The sequence below is a fragment of the Athene noctua genome, chromosome 7, assembly GCF_965140245.1.
Source record: "Athene noctua chromosome 7, bAthNoc1.hap1.1, whole genome shotgun sequence".
NCBI lineage: Eukaryota > Metazoa > Chordata > Aves > Strigiformes > Strigidae > Athene > Athene noctua.
Window position 1 is genome coordinate 40894614 of NC_134043.1, and position 16291 is coordinate 40910904.

At 39.5% G+C, this 16291-nt stretch overlaps 1 protein-coding gene across 4 annotated transcripts in view; it reads right to left on the reverse strand.

Annotated features, from left to right (window-relative positions):
* The window catches only part of ZNF385B (zinc finger protein 385B), a 181152-nt gene that overhangs the window by 14088 nt on the left and 150773 nt on the right, over nucleotides 1-16291 (reverse strand). For all 4 annotated transcript variants that reach the window (XM_074910975.1, XM_074910974.1, XM_074910976.1 and 1 more), the window contains one exon: nucleotides 13426-13588. In XM_074910975.1, the coding sequence (XP_074767076.1) occupies nucleotides 13426-13588 (163 nt within the window). The remainder of the gene's footprint in view (nucleotides 1-13425; nucleotides 13589-16291) is intronic.

A 16291-nucleotide genomic window follows, 5' to 3' on the forward strand; every position in this document is an offset into this window, starting at 1 on the left:
CTATACAAAAATGAGAAACAAACAGAAGCTATAAATACAAAGCTTTTAATCTCAAACACAAATGTGCACTGAAATAAGCTACAACATTTTTTCTCAAGATACTGAAGATACATCAGGAAATGTCTGGATGGCTCTGCAACACTGAGTGAACTCTGTAGCTAGACTGATTATTTCATTAACTGCATCACTACTCTCCAACAGGCTGAGCCAAAGCATCTTTCTCATTTCAGAAGTATAGCTTGTTTGGCTATAGTACAACAGTGATATTGATACTTAATTTCTTGGATATTTTATTTCTTATTTGGCATACCAAAGACTCCAGGGAATTTTCTTACAAAAGAACCTGTCATTTTTTTCAGAGTAAAAAATTATTTGCAACTGATCAGACTAAAGTTGTAATGTTATCAAGGTTTACTTTTGAAATTTTGGATGGGTTCAATTTTTATGAAAGCAGACTGATGAGAATTAGAAAATATTCACAAGTACACACAGTTCTGCAACCGTAAAATCTTGCCCTGCAAAATCTATTTCTGTACCTATTTGTACACCTTCCTGAACAGAGTGCCTGCTGCTTCAATTACTTGTGTGTCTGAGATGATCCCACTATAACATCTGATTTCTAGTCAGTTCCTTGTATATTTGGAGATTCTGGGGGAATTCATTTTGGTTGGTTGGCTAGTGTTTTAGATCTGTTTTACTGATCAAGATAAAGAAAAATCTGGGTGCAGTCACCAGGGAGGGAAGAAAAAAAAAGGGAGGGGGGGGCATTCATATTTCAAAAATCAAATTCAAATCAACACAATTTCTCCACGCAAAATAAGAAGAACAAGAAGAAGGGATGATTCTGCACTGTTAGCCAAAATGCAGGAGTGTACGGACTATGTCTGGAGCAAGCAAAGTAACTTCTAAGACTCACCAGAAGCAGCTTGTGTTGTGTCTCCATTTCACCTGCTTGTCTCCAGTTCTGCTATTTTACAGAATCCAGGTTATACTGGACTTCTCTTTTCCTCATTTGAAAAGAGATTTTTACAATTTACACACCCTCCTTTTACAATTTTTAGACTGAATATGGGTAACTATGGTAAATGCAGTGCCTTAGTTCTGAGGAAAACCAGGTCATCTACAAACACAAATACAGAGCAATTTCCTAGGGTACATTGCCGATATCTCATTTCTCAGTGACACATCATTCTCCTGTTTATAGAAGGTTGGGAAACTTTCACTAGATGTTTGTTCACGAAACTCAGCAAGATCAGTAGCACTACGCTGCCAACAGTTGAAAACAAGATGGATCTGACCAGCAGACACATAACAACACATGGCTAGCAAGGGTGGATGTTAATTTAACAAGAATCCATAAAGTGAGGCTATCCCAACAGCTTGGGCTGACTGGGTCCCGTTGCTGTATGTCTAGGTAAATTTACTTTAAATCTATCTTAACCTTTCATCTTTTCTGATCTATGACAGTCTGTATTGGCTGGAATGGAAAAATATGGTTTGGGCAAAGTCTGAAATATAATGTAAGTTCTGTTATTACAAAATGTGACTCATTTCGGCAAAAGTAAATGTTTTTGCTGGTTAAACATCTTTTTCTGACACCAGACATCTATTATTTTGTACATATTTTATATTCCCATTACAGACTCTGCCACATTTATTTTAGAGGTTCTGGAACACAAACTTTCTATAGTACTGCACTGTCTTTTTAACATTTTAATAATTTAGGAATGCTGAGAAAAATAACATTCAAAGATTACAACAAACATGCTGTATTCTGCCCAGACATCCTTTGCTTCTGCTTAAAAATGCCTTGGTTCATCTCCTCAACTATAAAAATAACACTGCCTCCTCCATCTATGAATCTGAAATATATTACTAGAAAGACATTTCACTTGCTGTTCATGAAAAAAAAAAAAAAAAAATTCTTAAAATTCTACCCGCATCCGCTAAAGTGCTTTGGAACTCAATACAAAATTTATGGGTGTCTAACTGAATGAATCAAGAAGAACTGACAATCTGCATGCAAGTACATTCTTGCGGGCCTGCGTCTGAACTACTCACTTGGTACTTGCCCAAGCAGAACTGCCATTGAAGTTAACTTTGAAACACCTTCATTTCAGTTAAATGACATCTATAATTGTGCATTCTCATGGATTTCCGTGGCAGGCTTGCCTGAGGACTGCCCTCAAGATTTGACAGTAAATTGCATTTCAAATATAACTTGTCTAACAGACGCCAAAATATTTTCACTCTCCTTGAAAACAAGTAATAAGGAAATTATATGTATCCTATTGCTTGTATGTATACAATACTATAAACTATAAGAAATGTAGCATGCTAGTACTTCTTTATACTACAGGAAATGTAGCATATTTCTCATACCAAGTCAATAACGCAGCAGCTGTAGAGTTAAGGCGGAAGGATGATTAACAGAAGATTTTTCAAAAGACCTATTTGTCTGATGTGCTAGTGATGGATGTTGTTGCTTTTGGTTTTGATTCAGCATCTCTGAACAATTTGGTATCAAAACCAACTCACCAACTTCCTGGTCTCACAATTGCCTGCCATCCCCTAGCAACACGCATTTTTTCTTGTGTTCTAAATGCTGCTTGCATTTATGTTGCAAAACCAAAGATAAGTATGAGCAAAAATAGCATTTACCAAAAAACCCCCAAATCAAGCTACATCACTGATTGGGTGGAAGTTACCACTAGACCAGCTTGTACTCTCAGAGGTCTTTTCCTTTACTCAGTTGCTGAGAAATACTGAAAACATCCACCAGCAAGACTGTATTCCCCAATCATAAGTACACATATTTCCCAGAAAAAAAAAGGTTAAAAGAAAATTAGAACATTTATCTCATTTAGGGGAAAATCCAAAGCATCCTGAAGCAACAGCACTGGGCCTGACCCGTTCTTTTATATTTGGAGACTGAGAGAAAAGGAGGAAATTTAACTAAAATTTTACAGACTTGACACAACCTTTAACTTTGGCACAACTGGACACAGACAAATTCCATTCACCTGCCAACTGTATGAGTAATCATCAGTATTCTGTCATTTAGTCCCTGATTATGTGAGAAAACTAGATGTCTGGCATCAAAAGAATGGCCTTTCTTTAGAAATATATCTTGTTCGTAAGCTTTGTGAAAGTATTAGGTACAGATAAAGCTACTCCTCCCAGGCTTATTAAAAAACCAACAAAACCAGCAGCTGTCTTTTTTGGGAGTTTTCCATTCTAATGGATTTAAAGGGCTAATTTCAGTCCTACGTAAATACAGAGAACTTCCACTGATTTGAATTTATTAGTCATATAAAAACAAACCTAGGGCTTGCTTCACAAATTAATTTTCTCTTCGGCAAATGATACTGTCATTCGTCATCAAAATCATAAACATCTTAAGGTGACAGAAGGGGAGATTTTATTTCTCTCATTTGCAATTTTACAAAACCTCATTACATAACCCTCATTTGTTAGGATACTTCTGGATCATCTTTCTTCCTAATAGAAAACTGTAAAGCAGATGAGTGACACTGGTATATCAGTCTCAACTCTCTTTTTTGCCAGCTACTTGGTTTTTGTCTCATTTTCTCCCCTTCTCCATTTCCTCACCTGAAGACTCAAGAACTGTTGTAATAGTATGTTGTAAAGACAATGATGAGTAAAGAAAGATGCGATACATAATAGTTCTGGTAGAGCCACTTTTCTGGTATTATGTCCTCTACAGAAATATACATACATATATTTGCTAGTAAGTTTTGTTATTTCATATTCATTTTATTATCATTCCATTATCATCCTATCCCAAAACATCTCTGGATATTCAATGGGCACATCATTAGCAGAACAAAGAAGAAAAAAAAAGATGCCCTATTTCACAATATAACAGGGTTGCTGAAAGATTCAATGTATATAAATGGATTATTTAAATGATCACATGCATCTAGCTAAAATAAAAACAACAGCAGCTGAGAGCATCCCTGGCTCTGCTCCCACTGTCCAGCAACATTAGTAGAGTCATTCTTGCTTGGCCCAATGCCTACCTTTACCTCTTCTCAAAGAAAAACATGGTATAATTTTAAGGATGCTAATGAAAAAATATGCAGTGAAATTCCAGTTTTTACAACTAGAATAAGTAAAAGCAATAGCGGTATACTGTTTTAATGATACAGGACACATGAACAGGTGGCCAGCAGGGACAGGGAAGGGATCTCACCCCTGTACTCGGCACTGGTGAGGCCGCACCTCTATCACTGGGTTCAGTTTTGGGCCCCTCCCTACAAAAAGGCCATTGAATGACTCGAGCGTGTCCAGAGAAGGGCAACGGAGCTGGGGCAGGGTCTGGAGCACAGGTCTGATGGGGAGCGGCTGAGGGAACTGGGGGGGTTCAGTCTGGAGAAGAGGAGGCTGAGGGGAGACCTCATCGCCCTCTACAGCTCCCTGAAAGGAGGGTGCAGAGACGGGGGATGAGTCTCTTTAGCCTAGTAACAAGTGATAGGACAAGAGGGAGTGGCCTCAAGTTGATCCAGGAAAGGTTTAGACTGGATATTAGGAATCATTTCTTTCCAGAAGGGGTTGTTGGGCATTGGAATGGGCTGCCCAGGGCAGTGGTGGAGTCCCCATCCCTGGAGGGGTTTAAGAGTCAGGTTGACATAGTGCTGAGGGATCTGGTGTAGTTGGGAACTGTCAGTGCCAGATTAACAGTTGGACTGGATGATCTTCATGGTCCTTTTCAACCTAGATGATTCTGTGATTCTGTGAATGCTCAGGCACAGAGCAGAGCACTCAAATAGAGTCTTATTTCATCTTACAATATATTTTTGATGCAGAGCTTCAGCTGTAACTGAAGAAAGAAAAGATTGACCTTTTTCAATCTGAACAGGAATTGCAACAGCTCATCAACGTAATTGTGTCAGCTGCAGAGCTTATTTTTCAGTTAATGGCACCTATAATCAGTTTTCAGTAGAGGTGCAGAATTTGATATATGCAGTTAGCATTATCATAGACAGACTGAAGAAACTCCTGAAGACTTCCAGGAGCTCTCAGGAGTTTATCAACACCAAAACATGCAGAATGACTGCTCTTCCGTTCAGGTTGTAAGATACACGTGGAAAGATGAGGCTTGAATATCCACTTTTGAGAAGCATGAATAGTAACAGTGTCAGGGAAGAAAATATTTAAATACCCAACCTATTATAATGATTTCCTGTTAATAGAGTTTGATTTGCTAATTATCCTTTTGGATAATTCATCCTAAGATCATAAAGCAAACAGCAACTTTCTGAAACAGCTGCTGAAATAACCCACCAGAAAATGCCCAGAGGCTATTTAGTACCGAATCCAATAGATGTGTTATGTGCCACTGGCAGTGTATTTTACATACCAATACATATCAATAATATAATGTTCACATAAATACATGCATGGTACTTGCAAGAGTGTATCGATAAATTTATGAGATTTATTAATTCTATTTTATATTATTAACTGTAAAAGCACTGTGGTCAAGCAGTAAATTCTACACTGTGCCTTTACCTCTGTTTTGGGGACAACAGGGCAGTATAGAGCGATTTTCAGATGGCTGTAAAACACTGAATGAAAACAGAACAAAACTTACCATCCTCAGAGGGTTTAATGAAAAAAAGGCCTTGAAATGACTCTCCTTGCTGGCTTAATCTCATTGAATTTACTACTCAGTTGATCATAAACTAATGCCTTTATCTAACAGAAATATGCCTGTGCTTAGCAGGCACTATCTGAATACACATAAACACAGATGCATGGTTATTTTATAGCATATAACTTCAGCAGAATTCTTTATGTAAGCATAAATGTGAAGAAATGATGAGGCTCGTGAGTAGCTTTTGATGGAGGCTAGACATAATGACAAGCATATTTGAGGGGCATAAGACAGAACCTCTAAATATGGCTCATTGACATTGGGGGACAGTAAGCCAAACACATCTTTGTCATGTTCCTTTCCTAGAGCCTCCCTCTCTCCCTGCCCCACCCTCAATATTCAACTTTGTCACAACATATTTTGATGTCTCGATGACTTCAGTGCATAACAAAGAAATAAGAGATTGAAGAATAAATGCCCTAGAAACACTCTAAACTTAGAGGTTCTTATAATGGTATCTGTATGTCAAACAACCTAGAATTCCTCAGAACAGATATACCACAGTTCAGCTGTGGAGGCTGCATGTCTCTATCTTCTAGCTATTTCTGAAGGATTTTCTGAAAAAAAGTTTATTGGAGCTATGTAAACAAGCCATTCATTTAAAATGAGTGGAAAACAAGGTGATAAATGGAAATAAATGTTAAGGTGAAAAAGGATTTTGTTAAGAGAACTGGTACCATTTTTAGGATTACTTCAAGTACAGAGATGCATATGGGAAAGTTTAGAATTTAAGCACTGGCAGAAAGATTTTTAAAATAAGCAATGAAAGCAACATGACTAAGGGAGTGTCCTGATGGTGGACTTGTGAAATAGGAACTGAGCCCTCCCATGGGACATTACACCTCATTGGTAGCTGATGAATAAACAGCACTGGTAATTGGGACACTGGAGAAATCCAACCCATTGTTATCTTCCTGAGTAAATGTGATTCAACACACTCCACTTTAGGAGTAACAGGGAAAAAAAAGACTCAGTTTTGTTGTCAAAGCACCCATAGAAAGCCCTCAATGAACTAAAACCCACAAAGACCTCAAGGTCAAAATCTGATAAAGCTTGGAGTTACCAGTCCTGTCTAATGAGCCAACTAATTGCCATATGTCTACATGACATCAAGTGGCATTTATTAGGTCCATCAACATGTCTAGGCTGTTTTCAAAATGTGAGCTAGCCCATTCGGTGTCAGACACTGTACGGCATTCTAGCATGACAACGTTCCTCAGAACAACCTCCAGCTGGTTTTAGTTACACAGCTGGAACGACTGGAATAACTCTTACAGGGCCCACTTAGGATCAAGCAGCTGGCAAACAACTTCCCAGTCGCATCCCTTTCCTACCGTCCTCACTGTACAGAGCAGATCCGCACAGGACTGCTCATACCCTGGAGTATCATCACCATGACCCTGGCAATTGCTTGTTAAGCTATCCTGAGGCATGGCTACAGAACAAAGCAGTAGTAAGAGGGGTCAGGATTTGAAACAGGGTCTAGCATTTGGCCTACTTAGGTGCACAGTGTTGCCTATTCCTGTACCAGCTGAACAAAGGAATTTTGACAGAGCATGAAAAGGGTTTATCTGTACCCAAGTCCCAAGCAGCAGAGCCTTCTGCTCTTATTTGAGCAAGGACTGAACTTGAAATGCCCATACCTACCATTTCATAAACAGCTCTCACTGGCACAAAGGAAATACAGCATATACTGAATGGATCAAAAACAGGAAAAAAATGACCTTACTTTTATGATCTGAAACTTTGTTTTGACTATTTTGGATAGTTTAAAACAGTTGCATTTACTTCCTGATTTTTATATCAAAGCAAAATGCAAAGAAGGTGATACCGCATCATCTGTCTGCTTAATTTTGAACTATTTATTTTGATTTTGAAGTGTGATCAAAGAATTCCTCTTTGCTTGATAAGTAAGCAGTGACATTTTAATCCAGTTATTATCATATGCATTCCTAAAGGACTCATCAATGTAAGCATCTAGGCTGTGCTAACCTTGGATCACAGACACTGTCTTCTACTGCATTCTCAGAGCTATATTTAAAACATACTCTAAATATTCTAAACTGTGTTATGTACTGGTTGTTACTCCTGTCCTTTTCTAAAGCAATGCCATACACATATGCCATACACATATGCATACTCCTTTGCAAAACCATCCTGAAAATCCTGAGCTTCCACAGGGAGGGAAGGGAATCTTTGCTCCTGTATTGGGTTTGCGTGGCAAGGTTTTGTTAGCAGGGGGACTAGAGTGGTGGCTTCTGTGAGAAGCTGTCAGAAGCTTCCCCTATGTCTGATGAAGCCAACGCCAGCTAGGCTCCAAGATGAACCTGCCACCAGCCAAGGTCAAGCCCATCAGCAACAGTGGTAGCGCCTCTGTGATAACATATTTAACAAGAGGGGGGGAAAAAAGCTGAGCAACAGCAATTGCAGCTGGAGGGAGGAGTGAGAATATGTGAGAGAAGCAATTCTGCAGACACCAAGGCCAGTGAAGAAGGAGGGGAGGAGGTGCTGGGGCAGAGATTCCCCTGCAGGCCGTGGTGCAGGCTGTGGTGCAGGCCGTGGTGCAGGCCGTGGTGCAGGCCGTGGTGAGGCAGCTGTGCCCTGCACCCATGGAGGTTAACGGTGGAGCAGAGACCCACCTGCAGCCCGGGGGGGACCCATGCCAGAATATGTGCACACCCCAAAGGCCCAAAGGAGGCTGTGGCCCCGTGGGAAGCCCGCGCTGGAGCAGGCTCCTGGCAGGACCTGTGGCCCCATGGAGAGAGGAGCCCACGCTGGAGCAGGTTTGCCGTCAGGACTTGTGACCCCCAGGGGACCCACCCTGGAGCAGCCTGTGCCTGAGGGGCTGCACCCCGTGGGAGGGACCCGCACTGGACCAGTTTGTGAAGGAAGGAGCCTTTTGTTTGATGAAGCCTGTGGGAAGGACTCACGTTGGAGTGGCTTGTGGAGGACTGTCTCCCTTGGGAGGGACCCCACACAGGAGCAGGGAAACAGTGTGAGGAGTTCTCCCCCTGAGGAGGAAGGAGCAGCAGAAACAATGTGTGATGACCTGACCACAACCCCCATTCCTTGTCCCCCTGTGTCACTGGCAGAGAGGAGGTAGAGAAATCAGGAGTGAATTTGAGCTCAGGAAGAAGGGAGGAGTGGGGGGAAGGTGTTTTAAGATTTGGTTTTATTCCTTGTTATGCTACTCTGACTTGATTGATAATAAATCAACTTTTCTCCAAGTTGAGTCTTTTTTGCCCATGATGGTAACTAGTGAGTGATCTCTTGACCCACGAGCCTTTCATTATATTTTTCTCTCCCCTGCCTAGCTGAGGAGGGGGAGTGATAGAGCAGCTTTGGTGGGCATCTGACATCCAGCCAGAGTCAACTCACCACAGCTCCACATGAAAGAGCATCTCCCAGTGCTGTTAACACTGCTGTTCTGTAAACATGTCTCAAAGCAGCTACAAAAAAACTTGCAGTGTCACAGTAGTGATTTTCTAGTGTATGAAACTGTTCTATATCCATTACTAGACTTTTCCTGGGTGCTTACAGAAACTGTGTGGGAGACAGGTTATGAAAGAGTTTCTTATGGACACTTCCAATCAGCAAATACTCATCAGGACAAGCTGACATGATCCAACAAGAGGTAGGGGAACAACCACCTTATCGTACATCATCTGTGGCATTTTCTTCCTGTTTGCAGAAATAGTGAACAGGAACTTACAAGTACCAATAAACAAGTATTTTCTAAATGGTGAGGAGTTGTGCGCTTGGAAAATAAGATCACATAATAGTCTAATCATGTTAGGATGAAAAATTTGCACAATCCAACTCATTGATATCCACTTACCTAAGGTTGCAGTCAACTCAGCATTATGGTACTATGGCTTTATCATTAGATATTTGCCAAGGATCAATTTACAAAAGTAAATTCTGAGTCATAATGTATTATTAACATCAGCAGGGAAGACCACTCTCTCACAACCTGGGCATCGTCACGCTTAGACCGACTTCCAGAATCACCCTTTTTTGTCTTAGGTCACTTTTGTCTGCAGGAGCCTACATTCTTCTGGAAACTTCCCAAAAAACTTAGATTAATGTAACTTTTGTAGCTCTACCAGCAGCTACACTTCTAAAGTTGAAAGAAACAGCTGTAGAGAGACCACTGCATCATAAGTTTTGAAAAATAAGTACTGGATGAATTTGAGGTTTGCCTTTGATAGATTCATCACACAAGCTGAGCTAACAGTGAAATCATTTTTCCAGTTACTACTACAACAGTGACTTCTGACAAGTAAGTGTTTTGGATCTCAAGCCACGTCTGACCCATAGAGGACATGGCTCTGTAGCAAACTTAACTTGACATATAAGTTCAATATATAGCAACTGGTCAGTCTGGAGAGCTCCAGATCATTCAAAATGACAGCACATCTAAAAGGCTTCTAGTCATGTCTGTTGTGTCCTTTTATTAGCAGACCTACATAAAAAGAATAATAAATTCAGCTTATCAGTTTACTACAATACTCCCTACTCATTCTGCACTAATACCAGTGGAAGTACAGCAGATAACAAAGGAACACAAGAACTTAAAACTGTCTTCTCTGTTTAGCTGCTTATTCTTCTCTTCCATACTCAAGAAAAGGACATCAGGAATTACTTACTTCTTGATGAACATTTCTCAGGAACTTAGGAAATTCTCCAATGTTAAACAGCTTCACAAATAGCGAAATTTAATTCTCTTCCTTGATTCCATGTAGCCCCTACCTTATGTCCTTCTAATGCAATTTTTTCAGACCTGCACCACACAAATACACTCTCAAATCCCCTGTCCTGAAGACCAACATAGTGCCTGGCCAGTCAGCAGGCCAAGCAAAACAGAGCTCACATGGTAGCATCTCTCAGGATGGACCTTAATGCTTCCCCTCTACCCAGGTGCCAATTCTCATCAAATTTATAGAAGCGTCACTAAAACCTCTTCATCTTGATGATTTTTTTTTTTTTTTTTACATTAGGCAATACAGTAAAAATTGTGAAGACAGGGCCAGAGAATAACAGAGATAAAGACAGATGATGTGACCATAACGCTCATTTCCTCTGGAAATCAGGAAAAAAAACACGACCACAAATACACGTGTGAACTGAAAATCTTAGTATTAGAAATCTTTTAAGGAAAACTAAAATATACCTACACAGTTAATACACAGCAATAATCCATTTCTCAGATGATGAAAACTGTGTTAAAATGTTCAGAAAAAAATGGTATCAGTTAATTTGCTCCAAAGCAAAAAAAAAAAATCCACCACTGATTCCCAGAAGCAACATAGTGATTGCTCTAGTTGCAGTAAGCATTATGTTAAAGAGCTAAACATATATTAAAGAACAGATGAACTATTGCCTCCGTAAGGGAAAGCTTAGCTGAATTAGGAAAAAATATGTTTGGTCTCATGTCCATAGGCTGGTAAAAACCCCAGTCTCCCAGCCCTTCCCCACCTCCACAACCAGCATTCCCTGCGTATACAGAGAATTTGCCATTCCAGGTTCAGGTTTTTGCCCTCCCAAACGCCCCATCCGCAATCTCCTGCAGAGCAGTAACAGGCTCTGAGGAGCCTCCCCTCCACTGAGAACCCCACTGTTCTCCTCATGGGAAGGAAGTGTTTAACTAAATCACCACTGTGATTTACTTGTAATGTAGAAGCCCTTGCAGTGGCATAATCCAACAGACACAGATGGTAATCTGTCTAATTTGTGAGGAGTAATTAATAGTGTAAAGCACCACACTGTCAAAACAGAGCAATATAAAAATATCACGAGCGGGTTTCCCTTGTCATTGGTTAAATTATTTTATCAAAAACTGAATGTAGAGGTGTGAATGATTTTAGGTACATTACACAGAAAAGAATAAAATTAAGTCAGGGACAGATCTCACAGGCTGGCAAAGAAACCACAAGAGAGATCCAGACTTATGGAAGAGGTGATGGAATCTGTAAAAGATGCTGAAACTTTAGTTATTTGGCCCTCGGTCTTTGGCATAGGCGGGGGAGGGCATTATACAATTACATTATCACAGATTGCATTCTTAACATGTTAAATCCTCTACAGTTTTAACTGATATCTTAAGCAGTTATCTGAGTTCTTACGGTTCTTACTGGAGCAGTACGCTGTTTTAACCAAAGCTGCTTCTGATATTTCAGAGAGTGAAACATTTATCAAATATTTTAGATTTCTTTCCATTGACATTCTATTTAGACCAATAGTCATTTGCTGCTGTTTTATAGTAACATGGCTCGTTGAGTACTGTGTCCAGGTTTGGGCACCTCAATACGAGAGAGATCTTGAGGGGCTGGAGCAAGTGCAGAGGAGGGCAACGAGGCTGGTGAAGGGCCTGGAGAATAAATCCTGTGAGGAGCCATTGAAGGAGCTGGGACTGTTTAGTTTGAGGAGGAGAAGACTGAGGGGCGACCTCATCACTCTCTACAGCTCCCTGAAAAGGACATTGCAGAGGTTGGTGCTGGTCTCTTCTCACAGGTGATTAGTGACAACAAGAGGGAATGGCTTGAAACTGCAACAGGGGAGGGTCAGACTGGACACGAGGAGAAAATGTTTCCCAGAAAGAGTGGTCAGAGAGTGGAACAGGCTGCCCAGGGAGGGGGGGAATCCCCATCCCGGGGTGTGTTTAAGGGTCATTTGGATGAGATGTTGGGGAATGTGATGCAAGGAAGAACTTTGTAGAGTTGTGCTGATGGTTGGACTCGATGATCCCAAGGGGCTTTTCCAACCTGAATGATTCTGTGATTTACCTGAAAATGCTACCTGTTATCTCTCTCAAACCTAAAATGTGATTTGCTAGATGAAGCAAACCAAAATTTGGGATGCATCATCATTGCTAAGGACCAGAAAAAGACAGTTTTGGTGCTGCTGTGAAGAGATCAGGATGAAAAGTAGCTACTGATAGGGAATTATTTTCTTGTGTGTGTGTCAGAAAACTGTGTCATTTACCTTACAGCATCTGAGTCGATTTCAGCTCTGGTGAAGATAATAATAAACAGTTACCAAGGCAGAAGCAAATTTATCGGAAGCAGTCTATTAGACCAACAGTTGGGTAACCCACAGCAGGTGCTTTCTCCTGGATAACAAGTACAGCATTTCACTGCCAATGAGTTCAGGAAATTCTCCTGTTTCATTCAGTAACACAACACTGACAGAGCAGAAAGAGACTCAAGCAACTCCACTGCAATTAGTGTTACTGATCTTCCTCAGATTACCAATACGGAAAAAAAAAAAAAAAAAAGTGATGTTGAAGCACTAATGAGCTGTGGAAGTCAGGAAATATCCCTGCCATGAGGCTTCACTACACTTCCGTAGGCATGTTTTCCTGTTTTAGCAATACTATCCTACTCAGAAAAGAAAAAAAAAAAAAAATCTTACAAAGGTTTACATTAAATGCTTCAGCTAAATACATCTCAGACTTGTCCCTCCACCCACATCCATCCATTATTATTGTTGTACGAACAACATCCATACTTTATAGGAGTAAATTCACAAGTTTTTAAAAAAAAATAAATCAACTTTAGCGTTCAGGGACACCAGATGTTTCACAGATGTGAAAAAGCACTTTGATAATACCAAAACGAAGAGAGCACAGTAAATAGTTTAGAAAACACAAGTCATGGATCACTGTCATGCAACCAGATTCTCTCGTACAAACACCAAAAAAAGGAGAAAATAACGAATGTATAGAACAAAAAGTTTTCATTGACCTGATTTGTCAGAGATGTTGGCTGTGACTGGCGTGGTGGAGCAGCTTGTGTTAGCCTTTGCGCTGTCCTTGGAAGAACCAACTTTGGGTTTATTTTTCGTTGCCTCTAGTGCTTTGACCTTCTTGGCATGTTTACTTCCTTTGTAGTGGGCCTCGGCCTGGCTCTACAAAGGAGAACAAATCAGGCTCACTTTTTTCTGTACTTCTATATAACACAATGGATGACAAGGCAGAAAAGTGACACTTTCAATAGTAGGCACCATATTATTCCACCTAGAAAATTTTAGTAGATTTGTACTAACAGTTTTCCTAGATGTAAGTTCTTATATATTCAAATGGTAGGATTTTAATGAATGGCACATGTTTTCAGTAACTCAGAAAATGGGGTTTCAAGATTATATAAAACTCTGTCACTCCTAATGGAATTCTTCACCTCCATGGTGCTTAAAGATTTAAAGCACTATAGAAATGTAAACACACCCAATTCAGAAAGATGATACTCAATTTGCATGTAATGTTCCCTAGTCTTTATTGCTTGTAGTTAGAAAGATGTACCATGCTGTAACATGACTAAATAATCCATTTTTCCTTCTGTTTGATCTAGTACAAAAGTCATCAAGTATTTTCATCATTACACTAACTGCAATTGAAACAGGCATTAATGACATTATGTCTTCACTATTAGATCAAGCCAGGAAGGGTTAAAATGAATAAACACCATACCTATAAACTTCAGTAGACCCAAGTAAATCACAGAAAACTAAATACTTATCAGACTTGATTGTTTTATAAATTGCCTTGAATATTTTTTCCAACGACTAAGAAAACTGAAGCCTGAAGGACAGGAAGGAGAGAAGTTTTTGGTTTTTTGTTGGGGTTTTTTGTGGTTTTTTTTGGCTAAAGTGCTTTATATATAAAGTACTCTTCTTGGTCTGCCCTAACAAAACAGCAGAAATATATATCAAGATGTAATGTTTACTTCACCTTTGTCTTAAAACTATCCTCAGAAACTAGGTCAATGTTTTTGAAGTTGCACAGCTAAAGCTAGACATGTAAGTAAGTGCCCATTTTTTCAATGATTTTGAGTCCCCATTATTGTTCCTGACTCAGCAAGCTGCCTTGACAAAATCAGGCCACTTTGTCAGGTGCAAAACTAAGGAACTACATGCTTAATACAAACTACAAAGCTTAGAAATTTCAGCTAAAAAAAAGTTTTTCTTGACTTCTTAAGAAATTAATTTACCAAAACCGGGTAAGAAACATAATTTTACACAAAACGCAGTCTATTGTCATAACAGCATACTATCCAGCAACAGCTTTGCATTATTAGTATTTCTAAACATAATCTAAAAAAAATATTTCAGACATACTACTAGGTGCCTCTATTGAAGGTTACATATTAACTAAGAAAGTTAATATTGTAGTTTATTTCAAACTAAAACACTCAGAGAAAGCATGCTTCATGTAACCAGGTGACACCTTGACACCTGGCATATAAAAAGCATCAGTGCAAGTAAACTTCTACCATGTCCATGCAAAAACACGTTCTCTCTCTTCAATTGATCAGGATTAATGTATTTAATTGTTAAATGAAGTGAGCCATGAAACAAGTCACATGCTTTTTATAAAAAGCAACTATAACATCTAAGACATTTGAATTCCGTAAGGAGTGTTGCCATAACAAGGAAAATTGTTTTAAGATCAGCAGAAATAGGCATTACAATACAGTCACCTTGGGACAGCATGTAATAACATTTTTATCATATGACAAAGTGAACAGAAGAAACAGTTGAACCAGACAAGAGAATAGACAGTGTATTGGAGTCCTCACAAAAATTACATGCATCATTCAAACTGATTGAGAACTGCTGCTAAAATAGAGGAGTGAGGTTCATACACACCAAGGCTTCTTAAAGTGATTATACACCCTGTGAAACACAGTGTTTTCCATCTTGAACGGATAGTGTATGTGACATGCTGTGGCTGCACCTTTTCTTTTTATAGATTTCAGTAAGCACACATTTAATAAGAAAGGCTGCTAGATAAGTTTTACTTTTAATTCCTTTGAAATTGAGATTTAAAAAAACCCCAACTTTATTATAAAACCAGTAAAAAGTCTACTCATCGATCGCTATTAAACTACTTCTTGATTTTAAGACCTCTGAAATATTAACACGTGTACAAACACAATTTAAGGATTATAAAGAAACCACTAAACAGCTATACCACTGCTACTATGTGCACTACTTAAAGGGACACTTGTCAACTTCCAGGTTGGGCCTCTTCAGTTCTGAACGTGGGTAGAGGAGCACAGATCTGTTTGCACCCTGTTATGTTGATGGGCCTTACACAGGCACAGGAGTCTCACCCTGTCTTTCTCTGCCGTTGCTGGGTTTGTGTATTTCTCTTAAGCTTTGCTGTTGCTACATGATGCACTAGAAGGATTGTTTGCCATCCACAAAATTAAATAAACTACTCACACATTACATTGTACAAAAAGTGAAGCTAAAAAATGAGGTGTATATATACCCTTTCCATTCCAAACCTTTTAACGTTAAATAATAGCAAGTACAAGATTTTCCACTCAAGCCTTCTCAAGTTGATGATGTCCCTTTAAATATTTGAACTCTGTGGTCTGAGCAGATGTGTGCTGTTGATAGGATCATATGCTGCCTGAGGCCAAAGCTATAACGTAAGAGACGTAAGTGCACTCAAGAGAAAGACTTAGTAAGTCAATTCCTTGATAATAAGCCTTTCTGCTGATATTTGCAATAATAATGCCTGCAATATCAGTAATAACCTACTGCAGTCTTTGATTCCTTTCATTCAATCCTCATATAGTGTACATTAGACCTGTCGAGAACAAA